The sequence below is a fragment of the Varanus komodoensis genome, unplaced genomic scaffold (assembly GCF_004798865.1).
Source record: "Varanus komodoensis strain SLA01 unplaced genomic scaffold, ASM479886v1 scaffold1, whole genome shotgun sequence".
Classification (NCBI taxonomy): Eukaryota; Metazoa; Chordata; class Lepidosauria; order Squamata; family Varanidae; genus Varanus; species Varanus komodoensis.
In genome coordinates this window covers 63,763,752-63,788,975 of record NW_025335268.1, presented here as the reverse complement: position 1 = coordinate 63,788,975, position 25,224 = coordinate 63,763,752, and the positions used below count along the sequence as shown (strand labels likewise).

General features: G+C 41.7%; 1 protein-coding gene across 1 annotated transcript in view; it reads right to left on the bottom strand.

Annotated features, from left to right (window-relative positions):
• Positions 1–25,005, bottom strand: part of MMS22L (MMS22 like, DNA repair protein) — an 88,292-nt gene extending 63,287 nt beyond the window's left edge. The window contains exons 1-8 of the mRNA XM_044449266.1: positions 24,824–25,005; positions 23,874–23,999; positions 20,789–20,841; positions 19,606–19,693; positions 19,344–19,521; positions 18,224–18,317; positions 12,535–12,665; positions 406–519 (exon numbers count right to left, since the gene is read on the bottom strand). Coding sequence (XP_044305201.1) covers positions 406–519; positions 12,535–12,665; positions 18,224–18,317; positions 19,344–19,521; positions 19,606–19,693; positions 20,789–20,841; positions 23,874–23,999; positions 24,824–25,002 — 963 coding nt within the window. The 5' untranslated portion in view covers positions 25,003–25,005. The remainder of the gene's footprint in view (positions 1–405; positions 520–12,534; positions 12,666–18,223; positions 18,318–19,343; positions 19,522–19,605; positions 19,694–20,788; positions 20,842–23,873; positions 24,000–24,823) is intronic.
• Positions 25,006–25,224: the final 219 nt, after the last annotated feature.

Here is a 25,224-nt window from a genome sequence, read left to right as displayed (position 1 = left end):
AGTCATACATGCACATATGCTTGACACACATGCGCACTTCTAAGGCGAAGGTGGTTTTCTCTTGGATCTGAAGACATTCAGGAGTACTAATCTGCACATTATTTTCTTACCTAATCAAGGAATAATGAATGTTTTCAAGTTTACAAAAGAACAGAGCAATTTCATGTGCCATTGGTACAAGCCAGTGCATATGGTATACAAAGCCATTTTGAATGTTCATTTGTCAGTGTATGAATATCTATTTATTTTAATATTTATTTATTTATTTGTTAAAAGCTTTTCTATTCTGTCCCCTACAGAACATCTCGGAATGGCTTACAATAAATCTAAATATTCCATTTCTGAATATCTGAATGCAAGCCTTTCCAGAAAATGTTATTCAGCTGGGAATGCAAGAATCCTTACCTCTGTAAGGGATCCTTTATTTCTGTGGTCAAGCAGATGAATAAGCAGAATCCACAGTTCTTTTACACAGATGCAAGGGTAGTATTGACTAGCTAGAGCTTCAGAGAGCCTTACCTATGACAAAAAGACAATTTTACTCAGGGCAGACAGAGGTATTTTGTATACATACAATTCAGAAATATCTGTTTGGAGTAGCTAGCATGTCATCATTAAAATTCTTGAGTCTAAATATAAAAGAACCTAAGAATTTTAAGCTAATATATGTTTGTGTTTTTGCCCTGCTCCCTTTGCCTTTGAAATGAAGCCTCAAGAGCTCCTCTGAAATAGAATTCAGAGCTCAGTCTGAAAGAAGTCCAATACCCAAAGATCAATTTTTGAACATTTTCACAGGACACATACACGGAGGCTTCAAATCCCAAGCACACTAACTAGGATGTAGTTCATACTGAAAAATAAATAATTTATTTCTGTGTAAAGATGAGTAAGATTGCACTAAAACACTGCCACCCATAAATTTGTGGCTATTCCTTTTATTCCACTTGTTACCATTCATAATCACATAGTGACTACTTATTTGTACAAAACAGTAAATGCTAAGACAACGCATCAGATTTATTTGGTTCACACAGCTAATGGTCATCCAATGGCAGGGTTGGTATCTGGGCTACCCGCCAAGGGCACACAGCCCAGCAAGGGCCCGCTGACAAGAGACCCTCGGACCAGTTCCTCTCCAGTGCAACCTACTTGTTCACTTGCCTCTCAACTTGACTTGGATGATGGTGGAGAAAGAGTAGCAGATGCCCCTGCCTACTCGCTCACTGTCTCTCTGCCTGCCAAGCAAACAAGCAGGAAGCATGAGAGAGGAAGAAGGAGATTATCTGGTAACACTGGCAGTGTAAAGGCCAACTCAGTGAAGGAAGGCAGCCCATTCAAGGAGTCCTGCCCAGGGGCACTCCAAAACATGGAGTCAGCACTGTCCAGTGGAACATTAAACATTGATAAATTTCAGCATTGGGGATGAAATATTTTATTGCTAAAAATGACTGTGCTCAGTGCATCATAAAGGAAGAAATTCAGCAATACTTTAGATTAAAATTCTGGAGTAGGAAAGGAACAAAAAGTCATTTGAAATTCAAGAAAAACAGGCTATTAAACTTTCATCTTATTTAAATATTTTGAGGGAATACAACACATTAGAGACTTAGTAAAAACTAAGCAACCCCAGTTCAAAAGAGACATGTAAAAACATTATTCATTTGAGACAATATAATTTAAAATGTCAATGGTACGTACAAGGTCACGAACTTTTTCAAATTAATAGAATTTGGGATGAAAACAAGGCAGGATGGATATCGCATCTGGCATATCAAGTGCAGTGGGTGTCTGAGACTATCATGCCTACCTCCCAGCATGGAAGGCATGCTCCAGGCTGGGCCATTAATAACACAGCAGTCTCCTGTGGACCATCCCTATAGGCTATCACTTCTAAGGATGAGCAAGGCTACAGCTCTCTTTTTAACGTATGGTACCCATGAGGATTTAGTGGGTGGTGTGGTGACTCTCAGCGATCTGCACTGCTACTGGATTGTTATCATTGTGATAATTTCATTTCTATACTGTTGAATAGCTGAAGCCTTCTGTGTGGTTCACAGCAATTCATGAAATATAACAGAAATACTATAAAATGTATCATTACTTTCAATATAAAAATAAACATGCAATAAACAATTAAAATGGTTCCAATAGTTTTAGACCTGATGAAACATTTGACATGTTCCTCCTATGCCATTCAATTTCTACAAGAGCAGGGCCATCCTAATCTGAAACTAAAAAAGTGCCAAGCAGGCCTTTATGGAGAAATTCCACAATATGCAATGTGGGGAGAACACTGCTGAGAAGGCTACCCGCTTGTTGCCAACCTCTCAGCAGGTGTTGTTCAGCAGGTGATTAGTGGAAGGAAACTTTTCCATCTTCCCTTTTCCCCTGGAGCCCACCAAGTCTCCTTTCCTCAGGGCTAAGGGGTGCAGGAGGAATGGGGGAGGCCCCCTGAGCAACTATCCTCATTTTGGGAGCAATTCTCAGCTCCATGCACAGAGAACATCCCATTCAGCAGCTTCCTACGTTGCAGGAGATGCTTACCATAGAACTTGGGAAGCTGCAAGAAGGAGCAGGAACTGCCTTCCATGAGCAGATAGGCAGGTTGCTCACCTGTAACTGTCATTCTTCGAGTGGCCATCTTTGCATTCACACATATGGGTGCTGCGCCTGTGCAGTGCCTATGGCCGGAAAGATTTAAAGCTTAACGGTTTTGGCGGGAACTCCGTACCCCTCCCCCGCTACAGTATAAAAGGGCGGAGTGCTCCCCATTTCCTCTGTCTACAGGAGACTGATTGTTCGCCCCCTCACGGGAGCAAGAGACATTGCAGGAAACCTGCTGAACCGTAGAGAGAAAACACTAACAGAACCAGTATCAAGGAAAAACGGGACCATATAAACCCATTCACCGACACTGAGCGGGGCCGGCTGGTGGGTTGTGTGAATGCGCAGATGGCCACTCGAAGCACGACAGTTACAGGTGAGCAACCTGCCTTTCTTCGTCGTGGCCTCTGTGTATCACACATATGGATGATTAGCAAGCTTACCAGACCTGGAGGCGGGCAGTGTCGTCATTGAAGAACAGAAGAAAGGATTGCTTGACCAAAGGTACAATCGTGCCTGGCACGCACATCAAGGCGGTAATGCCTGGCAAAGGTGCAAGGAGTAGTCCAGGTGGCAGCCTTGCAAATGTCCTGGATCGGGATGCCAGTGGCAAAGGCAGAAGAAGCTGCTACTGCCCTTGTGGAATGCCCTCTGGGCGTGACAGGTAAGTCAAGCTTGGCAAGCTTGGGAGCAGAACATCTCGCACACCATGTTCGTGTGAGTGGCAAACAGATCTATGTCTGGAGAGCCCCAAGTCCGGAATGACAGATCTGACGATCCAGTTCCCATTCATGGGCCGTCGACATCTGTCTGCTGAGTGTGTCGGCGTCCTTGTTGTCGGTACCGGCTAGGTGAATGGCGAGGAGGATAATCTGCCTCGGGATGCACCAGTCCCACAGTTGCATCGCCAGGCGGGCCATGGGGGCGGACTTTGTCGCGCCTTGTTTGCTTATGTAGAATGCAGCGACAATGCTGTCGGAGGCAACTTGCACTATGATCGAATGATCGAAGGGCTTTGAAGACTGCCAGGAGTTTGAGGTAACTGATGTGTTTGGTGATCTCCTGGCAGTCCCAGGTGCCCTGTGTACAGAGACCGGCACATGAGGCTCCCCATCCGGTAAGGGAGGCATCGGTAAATAGGGTCAGAGTCGGGTGAGGCGGACGAAACGGGATGCCTACAGACAGATTGTGCCGCATAGTCCACCATGATAAAGTCTGGAGGACAGAGGTTGGAAGGTGGAGGAGCCGGTGAGGTGAGTCTCACTGGGGTTGAAACAGTCCGTTGAACCACAGCTGAAGTGGCCTCATCCGTAGCCTGGCATGAGGGACTATGGAGACTGTAGAGGCCATGTGGTTGAGAACTTTCTGTACCGAAAGTGCTGGAACAGTTCTGTCCATGTGGATTTGACGGATCGATGAAGACAGATTGTCTTGTCGACTTTGTGGAAGGAAGGCTTTCACCAACGTGGAGTCGAGACAGGCTCCAATGAAGTCGATGACCTGTGAGGGAGTAAGGCACGATTTCTCATGATTAGTACATAGTCCCAAATTGTCCAAGAGAGTACAAGTAGTCTGAATTGATGACCAAAGGCCTTCCTTAGACGAGAAGACAATCAGCCAGTCATCCAGGTAGGGGTACACTTGGATGCCTTGGAGCCGAAGATGTGCAGACACCAGGGCCATACATTTCGTAAAAACCCAGGGGACAGTAGCCAGTCCAAATGGCAGGACATTATATTCAAACAGGTCGGAATCAACGGTGAATCGGAGAAAACGCCTATGAGACGGGTGGATGGTAATATGAAAGTAGGCATCTTTTAAGTCCAGAAAAGTGAACCAATCCTCTCTCCTAAGCAACGAAAGAATATTTTGAAGGGTGGTCATCCGAAATTTCTTGGTTTTGATGAACCTACTGATGCCACGTAGGTCCAGTATCGGACGAAGACCACATCACGCTTAGAGACCGTGAAATATCTTGAGTAGAGGCCGTGGAGCACCTCGAAGCATGTGAGCTGTCGAATTGCCCCTTTACAAAGAAGCTGTTGAACTTCAGCAAGGAGAACCGATGACTGAGGCATAGATCGGATCGGTCCCGGCGGGGGCATGGTATCAAACTCAATCCTGTATCCATGCTGTATGATGAATAAAACCCACTGATCAGATTTGATGGACTCCCAAATGGGGAGTCAACTTTGCAGTCGATCCCCAAAAGGAAGAGGGGAAGGTGCGTTGAGAAGGAGAGGAGAGGTTCACTTGTTCCATCGGCGCTGGCGTTTGTCAGAGTCAGGGCGACGATGGCTCTGCTGGAAGCGCTGTTGTTGTTGCTTTCAGCGCTGTTGGCGAGGCTGGAATTGCTGTCGGCCCGCAAATTGTGAGTAGGGCTGGTATCTATAGGACGGACAGGACCAAGACCAAGACCAAGACCAAGACCACTTACGGCAAGACAGATTAGGGACCTCCATCCGGCGAGCTGTAACCCTCAACTCATGGATCGTCTTCATCTTGTGGTCCGTCTGAGCGCTGAAGGGCCCTGAGCCGCTGAAAGGCATATCTTCAATTCGACGCTTTGTCTCATCCGGGAAGTTGCAATTCCGGAGCCAGGCATGGTGACGGAGGGCTACAGCACCAACAAGAGCCCTAGAGTCACAATCGACATGGTGTCTCGCCATGGGAAGCTGCTGAACCGACACCTGCATCACCTCTTTGATGAAAATTCAGGTCAGGTCTTTTTGCTGGTCTGGAAGAGACACTGTGATATTTTCTAACTTTTGCATTAGAAAATACTGATATTGAGCCAGCATGGCCTCATAATTAGAAATACGGAGGCTGAGACCTGTAGTGGCATAGATCCGGCGAGCCAACATGTTGATCTTATGCCCTTCCTTATCGCGAGGAGTGGTGTGTCCCCTTGACTCGCGGCCTTGAGATGACTCTACTACAATCAAGAACGGTCTCAGGTGACGCAGGAGGAATGAAATATCCTGCTCATGGACTCAATACATGGACTCGTAGCACTGCAAAGTGGGTTGAGGCTGATTGTGGTAATTCCATGGCTCCATCATCGCCTGGCAAAGAGTGGTAATCAGCGGCAAGATGATGGTGGCAGACTGTTCACCCTTGACAATATTATAGAACTTATCGGTACTGGGATCGAAGCGATGCTGGGCTTTGATCTCAAGTGACCCTGTAAGCCTCGCCATCAGTTCCCCAAAAGGTACATAGGGCTCCTCCAGTGAGCTGGGACCTTGTGTGGAGATCACAGCATCTGGTGAAGTAGAAGCCACTTCGGAGTCCTCCGAGTCCTAGTGAGGCGGAAGGCTGCAGGAAGAATCAATAGGTGAGGTAGGGCGTCTGGGCTGAGCCACTCTGGAAGTCGAAGGAGCGTCTCTCAGGACTGGAAAAAGGGTACGATTGCGTACCGATGGGTAGTAACTGATGGGCCAAATGGAGGCGTGCTGTTGGTATTGCACCTGCTAAGAAGCAGCCCTCGGGGAAGGCTCGAGAAATGGCTGGGGAGTAGGCGAGCGAGCCATTGGAGCAGAGTCCCAAATCTCTCCATCAGAGATTGATCCCAACAAGGGAACCTCCTGGTGCTCAGGGAAAGATGGGACAGAAGGCACGACCCGTCTTGGGAGACTCAGGCGGGGTCACTTGCATGGCCAACTGGAGGGCCGGTTCGGTCGATGTCGGTACCGAAGCAGCCATCGGGATCGACGGAGCGGACGAATGTGAGTCATGGTGTCGGGAATGGTTGGGTTTCTTAGATTTGCGAGTCGTCTTGTCTGTCTTAGGCTTCTTATGGCCTGAGGACTTGTCTGATCCACTATGCTTCCTCTTCTCCTTCTGCTTATGTGGAAATGTAGAGGAGCGTTGACTCTCCGGCAAAGGGGCACCATCAGCCGATGGGAGGGGCGGAGGTGTAGCAGAAGAGGAGGACAGAGGAGCAGATTTGCCTGTCAGTTGGTTGGATTGGAGCAGGGCTTGGTCCCACAAGAGTTTGTGCAGGCGGTTTTCTCGATTTTTCTTGCCTGCTTAGTAAAGGCCTGACAATGGCCACATTTATCAGTCCTGTGCCCTTCTCCAAGACAGAGAAGGCACAGATCGTGCAGGTCAGTAGGCAACATTTCAGACCCGCACTGAGAGCACCTGCGGAAAGCCGCATACTGCGCCATCGAGGAAGAAAAGGAGAAGATAGCAAGGTAAGAACAGGAAGAGGAACAATATTTTTGTTTTGTTTTTGGAAACAGGAAATGGGGATTGAGAAGAAAACTTCTAACAGGGATGGTAAAACTTGGAATCGTAACAGTCTAAGAGAGATAATAGCAACTGGATAAGCGTGTAGTACAAACTGAGAGACGAAAGGCTCGAGGCACAGTGAACAGCAGTCGCAAGAAGACTGAGGAAATGGTGGGCACTCCGCCCTTTTATACTGTTGGGGGGGAGGGGTGCAGAGTTCCCACCAAAACTGTTAAGCTTTAAATCTTTCTGGCCATAGGCACTGCATAGGCACAGCACTCATATGTGTGATGCACAGAGGCCACAACGAACAACTAATGTTTCATGTTTAAAAAATGGAATATTCAAAATATCAGCTTAATTACAGTGTTTCCAGTCCTTCCCTTCAGGTCATCATGCCCAGAAGGTTGTGCTGGGGAACTACTGCTTGATTCCATGGTCATGGTTGTTGGGTGATCACTATGCTAGTTACCATCTATATGAAACTACCAGAAGCGATCAGCCAGAGGTTCGGAACAAGATGCCAACAACATGCCGATGACACTTTGCTCTATTGCTCTTTGTCACCCAGCTCCAAGGAAGCACCCATGTACATTGCTGAAGTTGAACAACAGACTGGATGAGGGCAAGACAAGCCAAAAGTAAATCCAGAGAAATAGTTGTTGCTTTCAGTAGACAGTCTAGACAGATTAGGATTCAGCCTGTTCTGGATGGTATCATACTCCTGCCTGGTTCCTTGGATCTTGGATCTTCAGGTGGCAGTGATGGAAAGCAGTGCACTCACATAGCTACATCCCAGCATACCTTTGGTGATTGTTCTTGAGTCAGTCTGATTGATGTACCAAGTTATGGATAACAGTTGGCCACAGATTATTGCAATGCACTCAATGTAAGGTTAGCCTTAAACAGTATTTGGAAGCTTCAACTAGTGTAAAAAGTGGCAGCTAGCTGTGTAAACATGGAACAGTATCAAAATCATGTCAACCAGTATGGAAATATCTGCACAGATTGTGAATTGTTTGCTGTTCTCAATTAAAAGTGTTAGAGTTAAAATTCTTAACTGCTCACACCTTGGCTATATAAAAGGCCACCCATCTTAGTATGAACCTGTTTGATTACTAAAATCAGCAGGGGAGGCTCTTTGTAAGACATCCTAATTAGCAGAAACCCATTTTTTTCATTCTGTGTTGCATAACTATAGAGTTGTGAGTGATCATCACACTCCTTGCATTCAGGAAAGGGTCAAGTCACATCTTTCTAACTTCAGGTTTTTAGACTGTTTAAGCATGTTTTAAATGTTTTATTATTCCCTGATATTTTCATGATTTGAACTTTTTGTAAACTGCCTTGGTTGATTTCAGAAGGAGGGTACAGAAATACAAAAAAGCAAATAAAGGGTTTGTTTAATAAGCTTGCTTTTTATGTACTGAGTGAAAATCATATTGATAGATTATGGTAACATTTTGTTGTTTGAAATATACTGATATTGTTTGTTTTTCAATATTAGTGTTTTAGTATGTTGTTAGACACATTAGATTTCCTTTTGGAGAAAATAGTGGGGTGCAAGCATTAACATATACCGTCACAAAGTTCTTTAAAAATCTAATTTTGTTTAAAAAAATTCAATTACAATACATATCTCTTCAAAAACTAACCTGGTTTAAATTAAATTCCAACCTCCTACCACTGAACACATATGCTTGATCCTAAACCAGGCATCCATAAATGGTGGGACCAAGATCCAGCACAGAAAAGTATTTCCCACTGAGATCAATGGAATTAATTCCCAGGTAAGCAATTATCGGATTGTAGAGTTAATGTTGATTTGAAAAAGTAGAATCTGAAACCTGGCAGGGCATGTCCCGAATGCCTAAACCTTCTAGCAACTATAGGAAAAGGTGGCAGATACTACCTGTCTTGAGAATTTAGAGATCAATGTGTGGCAGTAAAGGTGAGAGGCCAGGCTGAACTCCTCCAGAGAAACTTCCAGGGATATGGTTCTTTCCTGCCACAGTAAGTACCACCAAAGAAGGCTATGCCACAACCTGAAATGATCATGTAGCTGCATTTCCAATGCCAAATGCTGCTGATGCGCTGCTGATGTCTGATGCGCCGGGGCGGCACAATTCTGGGGCAGGGGGAGACATTTGGTAAGTTGGTCTCAGCAAAATTGCTTATAATTCAATTGTGTAGAAGGCAGTGACTGCAACATTCCCTTCCCTAGCACTCATTGATACAAGTCCAAGCAGTTTAATAATCAAGTAGTTCTAGTTACATAATGTGCACCTGTCAGTGGTATAAGCACAACAAAACAGCTTGCCTGGTAGTGCTAATACTGGGCTGAATACCTAAAGGATGTTTCAGGAGAATCACTAATACTCTGGAAGAAAAATGAGATCCTTTTTCAGCAAATAAGAAAAAAAGATGTGGTAAATAAAACAGGCCAAATGAAGGGCCCAATTGGAAGAACTTAAGAAGAGTGGATGAAACAGAGAGCAATGGAAGATGGAATCTGCAGATAACCCAACAGATGTGAAAATGGCAAATGGGAAGAAGACTGGAGGAAGCAGGAGCCCAGATAAAGGAAAAGCAGGGCCAAAGTTGACTGTGTTTTCATATTCACTGCCATCCCTTTGAGCTTCAAGCTATGTATGGGCCCATTACTTGCTGGCACTGTACATGCTGTGTAAACCAAAATGGCATGTTTCTGCATGGAACCAAGTTGCAACAACATCTCCCCCAAAACAATAGAACATTTTCAAAAGCTACTTCTTAAAAAACAGCATGCTGACTTAATTAGTAAACATTATACTAACTGAACAGGGCAATCCTATAAACATTTAACTCAGTTCTGCTGAATTCCCAAGTAATGGAAAAGAATTAGTCTGTTAGGCATTAACTAAAATGCAGGGAGAGATAAAGTTATAACAAAGACCTTACCAATATATCACAAATCACAATATATTACACTGAACACTGCACAAAAACAACATGTTCATTTTGGGCACTTGCACCAAGAAGACACACAAGAATTAGGTGTCCTTGCTTCTTTTTTAAGCACACATAAAAGCAACTAGCATTCCAAGCCTCACAACAGACACTGCACAACTGGCACCTTAGGGAAATGTTTATGTAGCATTGCTTTACATGAATGCAGCATATACAATTTCGGAGCCAAGCATGCTAATTCTTAATAAAAAAAAGTTATGCAAATTACCCAAACCACTCATATTTGAATACAACTTCTAATGCATGACCCCTGAAGCAGCACGCAATAAAACAAAATCACTACTTCTGTTCTGAAACAATGTACTATTTCATGAGTTGTTAGTCTGCCATCTTTAATCAGATGGGTTTTACCATGATCCACCAGCAGGTGGTATTGTAGCTACATACAGTATCTGGATACCACTCCCATTTATTTTTAAGGTTTTAAAAACAAAGTTCGTCACCATTTTGCTTCACATTTAGGTATGTAGCACTTGCTGTTACATGCAACACTAGACCTGCACATTATACAATGCAATGCTATTTTTCTTATTAACATTCTCATTAACTGAATTATTAAGCTTGTTACAGTTGCTATACTTGCAAGGTAACAGGCTAGTAAAGGCAACACAGCATATGAGAAATATGTTCCATAGAGAAGAGGGACTACACTCCAGTGCTGGGTTGTTTAGCATTATGTACAAACCAGGAACTCTGGGTTGATGAGGGAAAGATGTATGTGTACATGTATGAAATGGATCAGATCCAGAGGCAGATAAGTAGACCTTCATTTGCACAACAGGTCTTTCCTGCCTATGCCCCAACCTACAGTTTTTGTACACCCTTCAATATTATTCTCGAGGAATGAGAGACTCTCTGAAATGAGGGACGGTATGTGATGTAAGATGAGGGCCTTCAGTGGACTAAACATAGACTAAAGTTGTCTTACACAAGCAAAAGTGCCTTTCTATGCAATAAGATCCAAGCCTATGATTATACATGCAGGGCAGGTTTGGACATCACAATAAGCCACCCTCTGAATAAGCAGTACAATGGGATTTACTGTGGCTTCTTCTCCCTTTCCTTCACTCTTAATCTTCTAGTAAGTATCCCAGTGTCCTGGGATATTAACTCCCAACAACTTTTTGGAGAACCTGCTGCAATTACTGCAGGCACTTGACAGTTCTTAGAAAATGCACTTTTTTGAAAAAGGAACTAGATACTGATTTAGTGGCTGGGAAATTTACTTTCCAGTCATTAAATGTGCATATATTTCACAGCCTGCAAAATGTGCAAAAATTCCTGACAGTGATTAAAAGAAAAAACAACCTTAGAGGTGACAGAATGAGAGGGAGAAAATGGGACCTCAGCACTAACATTCCTTATAACCCCACCACCATGGGGTATCATTCATTCAGTCCCATTCAACAGCCTCCTCTAGATAGGGATGTAATATAACTGCATCAGTAAGTTCACTGAGTGGCGTACCCCACTTTCTGCAGTAGAAGGATACTTGGGGAACTGCTGAAATGAAACAGGTCAGTTAGAGCTGTCAGATCAACACTCAAAATCCAGAGAATTACATTGCTAAGGGCTGATATTGTCACCATTCCCTTTTGGTGCACCAAGTTTTGCCACTTTTCCCCTTTTACTTTTCAGTTGAGTGCTAGGCAACTGTGCAGAAACAAGCCCATATGGAGCCTTGTCTTGTCAATCTCTTACCTACTCCAGTTTCCTTTGAAAGTTAAAGCTTACAAAGCCATTAATAAAGAAAAACTACTTATACCTTTGCATTTGGAAACACCAACACAAATAATTTTAAAAATGCTCAAACACAATTGTGCAATATTCTGGGGCTGAAAAATGATTTTAAAAAAGTGTGGTAAACCAGCAATAGTTACTCTGAAGTGCTGCTTAGGACAGGTGGAGGATGCAACACTGAGCAAGGGGATGAGCAAGATCACAAGGAATGACAGAGGTTTGCACTAGTCCCTACAACCTACAATGGAATCAGTCTCCTGAGTTTGGATAACAGAACCCATCATTGGTAAAGCAAACCCTAATACAAGGCTTGGGTTGGCAGTATGGCTTGTTGTCCACCAATAATTCAGCCTACAGGAAGCAGTCTGGGTTCAGGCAATATCACAAGTTCCCATGGTGGGTTCTGATGTGGTACCAGTTCATAGTAAGAAGATGTAGACAATGTCATGCTCAGTGTAAGATAGTAGTGCATTCAAGAAGATATTCATGCAACTAGGAGATAAACTATACTATAGGTAATAAAATGTTCTAACACAGTCCAACTTATGAGCCAAGAAGAGTTAAATTCTATGATCTATATTAAGTAAATTTGAATAGCTTCTTCAATTTTCCCATTTTTACTATTTTGCATAATTTATTGCAGTTTTGCTAGTCACAACCAAGAATGTAACACACATTTAAGCTCTGGGCAAAAATTCACCTCAAAACTATTTTGTCATTCAACTGGAAGACAGAAGTGAATAGAAATAGAAAACCAAGTTCTTTTCCAAAGGTATTTAAAGAGGCATAATCAAAGAATGAGCAAAACATAAGAATTCAACAGAAAGATAAATTCAGCTGGGAAATGCATTTCATTAAATCTTTAAAGACCAATACTACATGGTTATACAATTGTGAAGTATTACTGTAACATTACTAAAATAACAACTAAGATCATCATCATACCTTTGCATATCTGTTGGCTGACAAACTTATCAGATCACATAAGACATTTCCACAATGTTCTTCAAACAAACTGATATTGGTTAAATTTTCACCTGTTAAATTTGTGAACTTGTGAGCATATACAGTTTGCCCTAGAAAATATAAACAAAACAAGAGCAATTTAACCTTGATATTGACTTGAGGGACGCAGAAACAGGTACGCTTTCATTCTATTAGTGCAAAGAACAGAAGTTATCCATTTTTTATTTAATATGAAAAAAAGTTAACAAGGAAAATTTTCTTTACCCCATTTCTCCAGTTTGACAGCACTATGTTTTTGCAGGAGGAAATTTAGTGTTGTCAGATTGGTTCAGTGCCACAGTCCTATGATGTGACATAAGTGCTATGGTTGCTCCCATTTTGCTGCATCAAAATATAAAGCTTCTACCCAATATGGTTAAGTGTGGAAGCAAACCAAGTAGCAACCATGCAGATCAGATAACCCTTAAAAGCTGTCCTTTAGTCATTGCACTGTAGCTTCTTCACAAGCAGAATGGAGAAACTGTAGATAAGGAATGGTCAATCTCTCCAGTCAAAAATAGAGATTTCTTCCTAACTAAACTACTTGGGCGACAGATTCTTTCATCATATAATTATCTCTTCTTCTCTCACTGTGCATTAGAACAGATAGCACAACCATCTGCAGACAAATACCCTTCTCAGGGTCAAAACAGGCATCTGCACGATTCAATTATAGTAGAGAGGGGAACCTCAGGTACAGTGCCAAAGCCTAAAATTTTAAGAAGTTAAAATGCCTATCCTGAAGCTTACTTAGTAGCTGTAAGAACATTAAGCTGAAATATGCTGGTATTTTTCCAATGCTGACTGCAACATTTGGCCATACACCATACTGGAACGGACATTGGGGATAGGTGTGACATAGGTACAGAAGTGGGGCAGTATTAGGACAGTCTAGAAAAGGAACACAACTGACCTTAGAAGCATAGCTACCATTCTCCAAGGTCAATCCATGCCCAAAAAACAGGTGGTGGGGGGAGTTTGGCTATATGCAAGCAAAAATGTTCTGTTTTCAATCTAAGTATGCTTCCTCAACTTTCACTGGTCACAGTCACCAGATGTTCTGCCAGCTGTGGGCAACCATCTTAATGTTGATTCACAGTGTGTTTAGGACCCTAAAGCAAAGAACTATATACACTACTTTATTTTCTTTTTGCATCCCTGTTGGTCCTCCTGGACCTCTCAGCGGCTTTCGATACCATCAACCATGGTATCCTTCTGGATAGGCTGGCAGGATTGGGAGTAGGAGGCACTGCTTAGCAGTGGTTCCGCTCCTACCTCGACGGACGATTCCAGAAGGTGGTGCTGGGGGACTCTGGTTCTGCGCCATGGCAGTTATGCCATGGAGTACCGCAAGGTTCCATCCTGTCCCCCTTGCAATTTAACATCTACATGAAACTGCTGGGAGAGGTCATCCAGAGGTTTGGCTGCGGAATCACCAGTATGCTGATGACACCCAGCTCTACCTCTCTTTTTCAACCGATCCAGGTGAGGCAGTGGCTGTACTGAACTGGTGCCTGGCTGAGGTAATGGGCTGGATGAGGGCCAATAAACTGAAACTTAATCCAGACAAGACGGAACTCCTGTTAGTGGGTGGATCGAGCTCCTGGGTAGGTGACTTGGACCTTGCCCTGGATGGGGTTGCACTCCCTCTAAAGGACAGAGTCCGCAGCTTGGGAGGGCTCCTCAACCCGGAGCTGTCCTTGGAAGCTCAAGTGACTGTGGTAGCAAGGAGCGCTTTCCTTCAGCTTCAGCTAATCTATCAGCTGCGTTCCTACCCGGAGGAAGACTGCCTAGCGACAGTGACACATGCATTGGTTACTTTCCAGTTGGATTTCTGTAACGTGCTCTACATGGGGCTGCCCCTGAAAACAGTCCAGATACTTCAGATGGTGCAAAATAGAGTAGCCAGGTTGCTGACGGGGACTGGGCGTTGTTCTCATATAACCCCAAGTCCTCTATCAGCTTCACTAGCTTCCCATTGAAGTCTGGGCTCAATTCAAGGTGCTGATTATTACCTATAAAGCCCTTAACGGCTTGGGACCTGGATACGTGAAGGAAGGCCTTCTTCCATATTTGCCCTCCTGCCCCTTGAGATCGGCAGCAGAGGCTCTCCTCTGGGAACCCTCCGTGAAAGATATTAGGAGACAAAGTACCCGGAGGAGGGCTTTCTCTGCGGTGGTGCCCCATCTATGGAATGTGCTCGCCAGAGAGGTCCGCCTGGCGCCGTCGTTACTTGTTTTTCAGCGCCAGGTTAAGACCTATTTATTCCAGCAATATTTTAATAAGTTTTAATGTTGTCTTTTCTATGTTTTTAACCGCAGCCAGTGTGGGTCGGGAATTTATATATGTTATATTTTATGCTGCAAGCCACCCTAAAGCTTTTTGTGACAGGACGGCATATAAATATTTTAAATAAATAAATAAATAAATCTTGAGTTTATCAGTATGAGATTAAGCATTAATAATTTTTAAAATTCACCAGCACAACTACAACATAGCACATTGGTGCATGTGTATGGTGCATGTGTATATTAACTGACTGTTAGCCTTTTAAAGGAGCAGGCACTAATGGTAGGATTGTACATAGAGAATGACTTCAACCAACTGGCCAGTACGTAAGAAGTGCATGGACCTTTTACCTGGACAGCAAGGTAAAATGCCTACATAAGGAATAGGTTAGAAATTCCATTCAGATCAATAGGACAAATAATATTAAAATTAAAGGATCAATATATCAATCTACAATATATTTTAAAGCAATTTATTGTGGATAGATATATTGACCTTTAAATTGTTTTAGGAAGAGAGTTTTGCTGTGAAAAGAAATAAATTGATAACTTGATTTAAAAAAAAGACAGGAAGAGACAAATAGACCCTGCTATTAACTAATTAAAATTCCAGGAGTGTATTCCAGACACACAGTGTTCTAAGAGAAGAAGGATGGTAGAACAATTGGAATGAAGCAGAAGATCACCTATTCCAAGAAACTGCCCAAATAAGAATGAGATACATGCTAAAGACAGGCTCTTTTGGAAGAAGTAGTTAACAAAAGAAGGAAAAAAGTAAAACATGCATCTCAAGCCTATCTTCCAAAATGTATTTCACTCACACAAAAAATGTTTGTACCCCTCTCCAAATTTAAAAAATAAGCACAAGAAAATGCATTCTCTTTCTGTTTTGGTCCATCTTTTATTTTCTTGGTGAACTGCTTGGAAGTGTCTGTATTCAAATACATATAATTTAACTGCTATCAAATAATCCAAAAGTCTCACTGGGCCAGTTTGGACATAACAATCTAAGCTATGGGTTGGCAAGCTATAAACAAGCAAACAAGTATTAACCATGCTTAAAGTCTCACCAATGCACTCTGATAAGCTACACAGAATGGGTTGCTTACACAACAACCCAAAATACAGGCAACAGATTATCAGAATCATTGTGCTCTGTTCTCCTGCTTGGTCTTTCAGCCATTATCCCTGTATCTTTTGTGGCAGAAGCAACCTTGTCTCCCCTGATTGCTACCTTTTGTTGTTGTCACCCCCCACCCCCCACCACAAACACGCCGTTTAAAAGTTTTTTAAAAAAGTGCATTTGGGAGTTGTGTTTTTTTCTGGTGCCCAAGCTGTGTAAGTCTGCTATTTTTCAATAACCTCCTCCTTCTTTTTTTTGCAGGTATGCAAGTACCATCATACAATTATCCAATAAGAGTAGTCCTGCACTTTTCAGTTGTCCAAGGAATGCAGTAAATAACATACAAGGAAAGTGATATAGAAATGCTGTATATAGGCTATTTTGTGAATGCATCCCTGCTTTCAGTTGCCTAACTCTCAGTCGAAAAGGAGAGAAAGCAGGAAAAGCAGACACATCTAGAGTGGTGAGAATATCATTCAATCAGCAATACAATCCTCTGAGGAACTGAGAGTTCTCTGTGCCCCTATATTTTTTCAACACTTTCCCCAGTCTCCAGAAAGAGGAGAAATTAGCTCCCTGTTTTGAGTCTCCTTCTCAGACCACTTTCTGCTATTGTTATCGCAGTTCCTTGATAGTTCTAAAAATGTACTTCTTTTGGATGGGAAAATAGACACCAATTTTACTACTGACAAGTACATCCAGGGGAAATCTTATTGCAGATGCTTTTCCTCCATTCACTGCCCTGCCTTGAATTGGCACAAATTTTACCTTCCATTTACTTTCCAGCTATTAAATGTGCACATATTTCCCAGAGCCTCCAAAACTGCAAAATATTCTCAACATGTTTTTTGGGAAGGAGACAGATCAAATGGGTGCCAGCACCAACATTAAACCTATTCCCCTACAGGGCAGTATTCACTTGGTCCCATTCAGCATCCTGTTCAAGGTTGGTTGTTTGGTTGTTTTTTTTAAAACTATTGGGTACCCACAGTAATAGTTGGTGTTACCCACAGTAATAGTTGGTGTTCCTCCCCATTCTGCAGGAAATTTGGAGAAGGGTTGAAATTGTAGAAGACAATGAGAGCTGTCAGTTCGTCACTCAAAAGCCAAAGGGGGTGATACTGTTGCCATGCCCTTTTGGTACACATTCTTATGCAATTTTCCCTCTTTAATTTTCAGCTGACAGCTAGCAAACTGACAGTTGACAACTGTGCAAAAATTAGTCCATATGCAGTGTCATTTTATCAGTCTGCTACCTACTTCACTTTCCTTTGAACCATGAAAATTACAGAGTTATTGGCAATGCAAGATTACTTAGACCAGATGATCGTAAGTGTGCATACCTGCAAAAGACTGAACAAAACAAACATACAAGCAAGCAAGCAAACAAGTGCTCCCCCCCCCACACACAAAACAATTAGAAGGGTGAAAGGTGACATATCAGTAATGGTTGTTCCCAAGCGCCACCCAATAGGAGGTTGATTGTGTTCACATGATGTGGCTGGCCATCATGGCTAGTAACCTACAACACTGAGTCCATGTATTCTTCATTCTTTGACTGAATACAGAATTTTGATTTAAACATTCTAGGACTGAAGTGCTAAAGCTGCTGTGTGAGTGGATGTATGGAGGGGGCAAGGACCCAATGCTTACGTTAGGACTGAAACAGTCCTGTGTATTATTTGCCTTTTTAAAATATTGGGTTAAATTTAAATTGTAATGGGACTAAAACAGTGCTAACTTAGTATGGGTTCAACCTACAGTATGTTTTTAAATATAATACTGCCCTTTTATAAATACATTTTCCAACTTGTTTTCAGTTTCCCTGTGTTTTTCCCTGTGCCTACCTCACACAAAAGTAATCATAAAGCAATATAAAATAGACCTAGTAAGCTTTGGGTTTTCAAAATTTATTTTCTAGCCTGGGGTCTTCAGAGGAAAAAAAAAACAAGCTAAAACCCAAAGAAATGAATATTAAAATCTTGGAGCATGACATTAGGGTTCTAATCAAGATCTCAAAATGTAAGCCTAAATATGGCTCATAGAAAGTTAGCAAGAATAACCTAAGAGCTACATTGAACTGGCAAGAAGTATTGTTTTTGGTTTTGCAATGTAAGGAAACTTATTTTCCCTCCAGGCAATTGTTTTAGCAATTATTTGCACATGCACTTTGGACTAAAGAGCTAATACACAAACAATGCATAACAGGCAGACCTACTTGGCATCTTTTCACCAAGAAGATGAAGTATTTCCAGCACTGACCAGCGGATGTCTAAGTGAAGATGCAGCAAATGCCATGATGGGGGATAAAGCTATAATTAAAAGGTAAACATTGCCTAAGAACAATATTTTAAACAGCATAAAATATTATTTTATATAAGATTCTTCTTCCTACAGTTAAAAAGAATAACTGGGACAGACAGACACAGAAAACTGACTTTCCATTTGTGGGAAATTGGATGGCAATATTTACAATGGAAGATTGAAATTTCACTCTCTTAACTTGTTATCAAAATTCAGCATGTGGAACAGACTGTTGCTCAGTCAAAGAAACAAGGATAGGTTTGCAAAAATCTGTCATCCTGAGATAAACAGTGGGTGCCCAAAAGGGTCTGACCAATCAAGCTCATTCATATTTTCCCCATTACTCTCCTGTAATCTCCAGAAATCCCTGTCAAGTTTACCACAACCATTTCTCCTATACTTGGCTACCGATATGTTAAAAACCCTACCATTTTTCATGGAGAGCAATGATGGGCTGCGTAACCTTAGACAGTAGTTACAATAGCACAAAATGGCTGGCACTTACGCAGCTAGGGCATCCTAGCAAGTGGTTTGCAAGTGGGGCACTTTACACTTACAGAAACCATTCCCCTTTCTTGTGCTGGCAATCTCCATGCCCCCCTGGTGTTATACAACTGCCACTGCACAGGACTATTGCACTGTATTGGAACTATGCTTCCTAACTGGCAACAGCATCTAGCAGTTAACTCTGAGCAACATCACCTCTCAAGCAAGGACTTCTTACAGGTGCTAGTAGAAGGTCACAGGGTATGGCATGGGACACCCATAATGTTCCTTCTATGGCGATCTAACAACTTACTAGAATGACTGGTCTGTAAAGCTACTGCTAATATCAATCTTTTCCAACTTGATGCATTCCAGATGTTTCTGACTCTAACTCCCAGGACTCCTGACTGCTGGTCATGCTGGCTGGGGCTCATTGAAAGTGAAGTCCATAACATCTGGGGGGAACCAGCAATGGGAAATTTGGCTTTTACTATGCTTCTCTTTCCACTGATTATGTATGTCAAAACAAAAACAAAGAACAGTCAAACCTTTGCTTGAGGCAGAATAGTAAATCCTCCTAGAATACAACTAGGGAGTTCACACAGGTGTCCAACATGCAATGTCAAAGAATGAAGTTCCTCAACAAGCAAAGAAGGGAGTTGTGCTTCTTGTTTCTCATATGGATGGAACAACTCATCATCTTCTCTTTCATGTGGCTCCAGATACCTAAACAAATATATCAGTATATAATATCATACACCACTCAATATACTGAGTAGGTTAAACAGAAACTGTGTCTTGACATCTCACCTGAAGATGAAAACTTTCACATACTGCAGGAATTCAATACACTGCTGCCTGACATTTTGGGCCTCCCAGTGAAGACTTGCAGCCTGACCTGTAAGTAAGGAAGAAATGAAGGCACTGTAGTCCATGTGTTGTACATGAACATTAACAGGAAATTCTTTTAGTTAAGTATTACAAGGAAGAAAAAAATTGATCATGAATCCAATTAGGTCATCCAGACACTGAATCCACTTTCATTTCCAGAAGCAATACAAAATATGTAGATTAAAGTGCCAACTAAGTGAACACGTATACAAACAAGAAGCACCCAAATAATTAACCATAATATAGAAAAGGAACATCCAGTTCATTGAGTTCATCGAGGACAAAATACTAACAGTACATCACGTAATTTAAAGTGGCACCATAAACTGAAGTCTGTATTGTTTTCACTCTCCCTTAGTAAAAGGAATGCCACACACCAAGATTTTAACAGAAGAGCTTCCAGAAGCTAATGCTGGCCTAGAGTTTGAGCCACCAAGCTGTGGTTCAGATGATGCTTTAGAATCACTAGCCCTGATCAGCATCTTAAATGCATGTGAAGTGACTGCCCTGTTAGTCTTCCATTGGGGAATGTTCTGCATGTGCACAGAATCTTTCTTTGAGTAAGACAATGTAAATGCCCCCAAATTTGTGCAAATTTCTATATGTGTACAAGAACCTCAAAGAGTTTAAAGATGCAAAACATATCTTTATAAAGTTCATGCTTGTGGCTGCCTACTCAGTATGTACCACTTATATAAGGCAATTGGCAATGTACTTAGCTTATCCATCAAACAGAATTCCAAGCATCTGTCATCACTATGACAAACACAAATGTTTCCCTTGCCATTGAAAACATCAACCACTAGTGTTTGGAGGAGAGGTCAAAACATGCCATCAGCTTTTTCTACTGGATTATTGAAGTTGCTGTAATTGAATAGTATCTGTTAAGGTTAGCCATCTTTAATAAGGATCTCTTACAAGAAGCTTCATGTGTATAACACAGAGAGTGAATGTTTTGTACAATTCTTGTCTTGGTAATGCAGCTATTACAAGGTATCCTCAGGTGGATGGGAATAAGGTAGGATCCAAGTATTAAAAATAAGATTTACTTTTACTGTCAAAAATAAGATGTACAAACAAATAAAAACATTTTTAAATTTACCAAAGTCAGAGGAACTTGACTGGACAAGGTTTTCCAGTTTGTATATTTGTTGCCTGTCAAAGAAAGAAAAAAACAGAAAGGTTATTTGGAGAGATAGATAGATGGCTATCAACAGTCTAAATTTAAAACAGACTTTTAATATAAAGAAACGAATGAATATCCTCAGTTAAAGTGGAAAAAATGAGCCAACAGTTGAAAACAAGGGAAATCAGAAGAGTAAAGTCAGCTTCTACAGTTTGCCTGATCCCTTGAATCTAATACTATAACCAGCACTTTCAATAGCATAGGCAGGGTACCTATGGCCCTCAGAATACTGCTAGACTCCCTTAGGCTAAACCATTATGGCCAATGGCCAGTGATGATGGGACTTGTAGTCCAACAGCATCTCGAGCAACCTTCCCTAACTGGATGCCCTTCAAGATTTTGGAGCTCTGCTTCCATCTGCCCTAGCCAGCACAGCCAATGGTCAGGAATGACAGGGATCATAGCATGAAACATCTGGTGGGCAACTGGTTGTAGAATGTTGCTCTAGCAAGATACAGGTTTTCAACTCTCTCCTTTAGGTACCAATGATGCCTGAAGACAAACCCTGCTAACAGGGCATTTTATAATTCTCTACTCAAAGTAAGTTTCATTATGATAAGCAGGCCCTGCATCTGAGAAGTGCATGGGACTGCAACCTTAATTGCTTATTCCAAGCTGAACTTTTACAGGAATACGAGAAATATGTCCATATATGAGAAACAAAGAACCAAAACAAGGTTTTTGGAAGAAATATGGGGTAAGACTACATTTCCCTTCAGTTATGAACTAAATAGTCATAAAACTTCTACTTGGTTTTTAGATCTATATCCATATTCAGTCATGAAGTTTTAGGATATCTGGAATTCTGAGCTTTAGGTAAGACAAAGAAACCCCAGGTCTCATTATCTGGACATTTTCTTATCCTATGAGCTAAGTTCCAAGTCAGCACTGGAAGAAGGGGGTAGAGTGGCAATAAAGATAGAATCAAAGTGGGATAAAGACAGAATCAAAGAAAACTACCATATTGGCCTCTTTCTCCAGCAACAAACCTCTTCTGGATCCTAGTTCCCTCCAAACATAGAAGGAACCTATTTTTTGGAGGCAAGGGGGATCTATCCCAATATTTTCCACATCAATTTCACTGAGGCCATTAACCATTTGGCATCCACTGGCAAATTCTCCATAGACTTGCTTTAGAAGAACACAGCATTATTCATTAAAACATTAAGCAACTTTTTGTAACCAGGCTGTAGCACAGGCAGAATTTTAAATTTTACTGACATGAATTGACAGCCACAGCTAATCATACAGAACAGGTGTAAGGGGCCTTTTACAGGAAATGCCAGTTAATAAGCAGGCAGATCCATTTTGCACCAGATGCAATTTTCAAATGTCAAACTACTCTGAAGTGTAACCTCATCTAATAGTAATGCAGCTGCTAAACAGATAGGTATGGTCAAGCCTAGAACTAAAAGGAAAGATTCCATTCCACTTTGGGGAAAATACAATTTATGAAATGGAACACATATGCAAGATTCCAATAAACTACCTTCCCATTACTATCTAGAGAGATGCAAAGATATTTCAAAAACCTGGGCACCAATTGAAATCCCACCCACTTTGACATGCAATTTACCAGCAACCAGTTAACTGCAGTTCAGCTGGAACTCCAAACAACCCCAGAAAACCTGAATTCTAAATGCAACATGAACGCGAGGAAGGGGCAAGAAGGTTGCTGTAGGCAGAAGGGAGCACTCATTTTTTATGGTGACCACAGAAATGTTTTCTTTTCCAAGGTCATTCTCTCCAGTCCTTTTTCCAAAAGTATGGTGAAAATGTGCAACAAATGGGGGAGAACAAACAGGAGCATTTGCAGAGGAAAGGATCCCAGTAAGATTAAGTGAAATCCACCTATCTGTCCAAATCACCAACTCTATGTGCTAGCAATAAAAGGCAACAAAATGCCTGATAATCTCTAACTTCATCCTAAAACAACTTAGAGCAACAACCCAAACTCACAACATTCTGCACTTTCTCCCAAACCTTTCCCAACTTAGTGAATCAGGCAACTGATGAAACTTAAGCCTGTTTCATTGAAGTGCGGGGGGGGGGGGGGACTCTTTACAGATGCATTATATTTACTCAGGTAGGTATTTAGCATTTAACTTTGAAGGGCAGATTCTTCAGGGGCAATCAAATTTACTTATTATAGAAGGATGCAGCTCATTCACTAAAAAGGTGAAGCAGTTTCTTGTGGGCAGGCAGCAGCCAAGTCTTCAATATTAGTCAGCTACCATCTTAGGCAGGAAGATTCAACATAACAAATGTGCTGCTCAAACAAAAATTACTGGTTGTCCACCTTTGACAGGGATAGTGACACTTAGGCAATTTGTTGGTAGAACCTATTAGGTTTGTAACATGTATACATTATCAAGCCTGGATTGCTGTCTAACAAACTTTCACATTTCCTTCAGAAAGTAAAGAGTTTAACCAACCAAAATCAGGATGTATCCAGAAAAGGCAGAATGCAGGTGTTTTAGTCATGCAGGTGCAGAATGTGGCTATCAACCTTGAATCAGCCTCTGCAGAACCAGTATGCTAATGTACCATTTGCAATGCTCTTCAAATAATGCCACTTTAACACCTTACCATGCCTAATCTAGTCACTGGAATGACACAGCACAGGCTGTTGACTGTGCTTAGGAAGCTGCTCTGGCTCCAGCATAATGCAGCCATCTTGTACAACACCAGCAATAACCTATAAGGGTGCAATCCTGAACAACCTACTATGAAAGTGAATCCATTAAACTCTGTGATGCTTACTTCTGAGTAATAATACATAGTATCTGACTGCATGGTTTCTGGATCTCCCCTGACAAACAACAGCATGCCTAGAGCTATAGCATTAAATTTCAGTAACACTGCACTGCAATTACAAAGCTAGATTTACATGTTCAAAGGGCCATATGAAAGCTTTGAGATCCAGTCTACAGAAATGCCATTGCTTCTAAAGATAAGTACAATATCACATTACAGTAATGAAAACAGGAAAAAAACATACCTAAATAATCCAAAGAGAAATGTACAGGACTCAACTAATGCAATTTCAGTAACCCACTGAAAACCAAATAATTCCACAGTGTCCTCTTCATAGTCAGTTGGAAAGGGATCTAACCCCAGCAAAATCCTGCAAAACAAACCCAATATTAGTTTCAATAATCATGAAAAGATACCATACATAACTGTGTTATTTATTTCATCCTGCCTCTTCCTCCATGGTGGGGGAGGGGGTGTACATGATCCTCTCCATTTTATCTGCAGAACAATCCTGTGAGATAGGTAAGGCTTGGAGACAATGACAGGCCTAAATTACCTAGAGAACTTCATGGCCAAGTGGGGACCTGTACCCACGACATCCCAGTCAAACGCTAACCATTCCACTATACCAAAATGTATGAATTGGTACTAATTTTGCACTTTGTTTTCTACACTGACCATCCAGCAGTGTTGTTTGATCTGCAGGCATCATACAATGCTGCCTTTAATGGCATCAATTAATCCAACAAAGCAGCATTAGCTTTGAATAAAACTTCAGATCCTGGTCCACAAAGAAGTGTAGTTCTACAGCTAGTACTGTATTTCCACTGGACTGCTGGTACTGTCCAGAGGATCACTGACCAACTATGTTACCACAGTACCACATAGCCAAATGGAGGGTAAGGTTTTTTCAGCAACAGCAATGCCACATCAGTAATGTATGAAGTGGCCCCAGAAACCCTCTATTCAAACAAAAGCTGAAGACACTAATGGGATCACTGTGGCACACAGCAGCTGTTAGAAGAAACTAATTAAACATTCCAAACTCTCAGACCTGAACACACTCACACACAGGGGATTTTAATACTATTCAAAGTAATTATGCCACTGAAACATTCTGAACAAAAAATCAAGCCTGCCCAATAGCATTTTCAAGATAAAAGTCCCAAGAGTGACATTTTAAGTTTTACATACCTCTTAAGAGATCCACTTGCTAAATAAGAATCAGCAGAAATGCTTTTCCCTCCATTTCTAAGGTCGGATGCACAGGAAAAACTGAGATGTCTGAAGCACTGCCTCTCCACTTCCATAGCCATCTCTAAGCTCTCTGTGAGTGATGAAGGCACTGAGGGAGCACTGAAATCATCATCCATGGTTCACGCTTCTCTCTGAAATAATACTGTATTTTTTAAGTGCTGAGTTTTCTGTATGTGAAATTATTAGTACTGAAAAAAAACAGAAAATGGAGCCAACATACCCCCTGAAAAATCCCACTGATATGTCAAATAGCAGCAGGTTTTCAAAACAGCTTCAAGTCTCCTAGGGAGCTCAAGACCTAACTTCCATTTTGGAGAAGTTCTTGCAGACCATGTTCC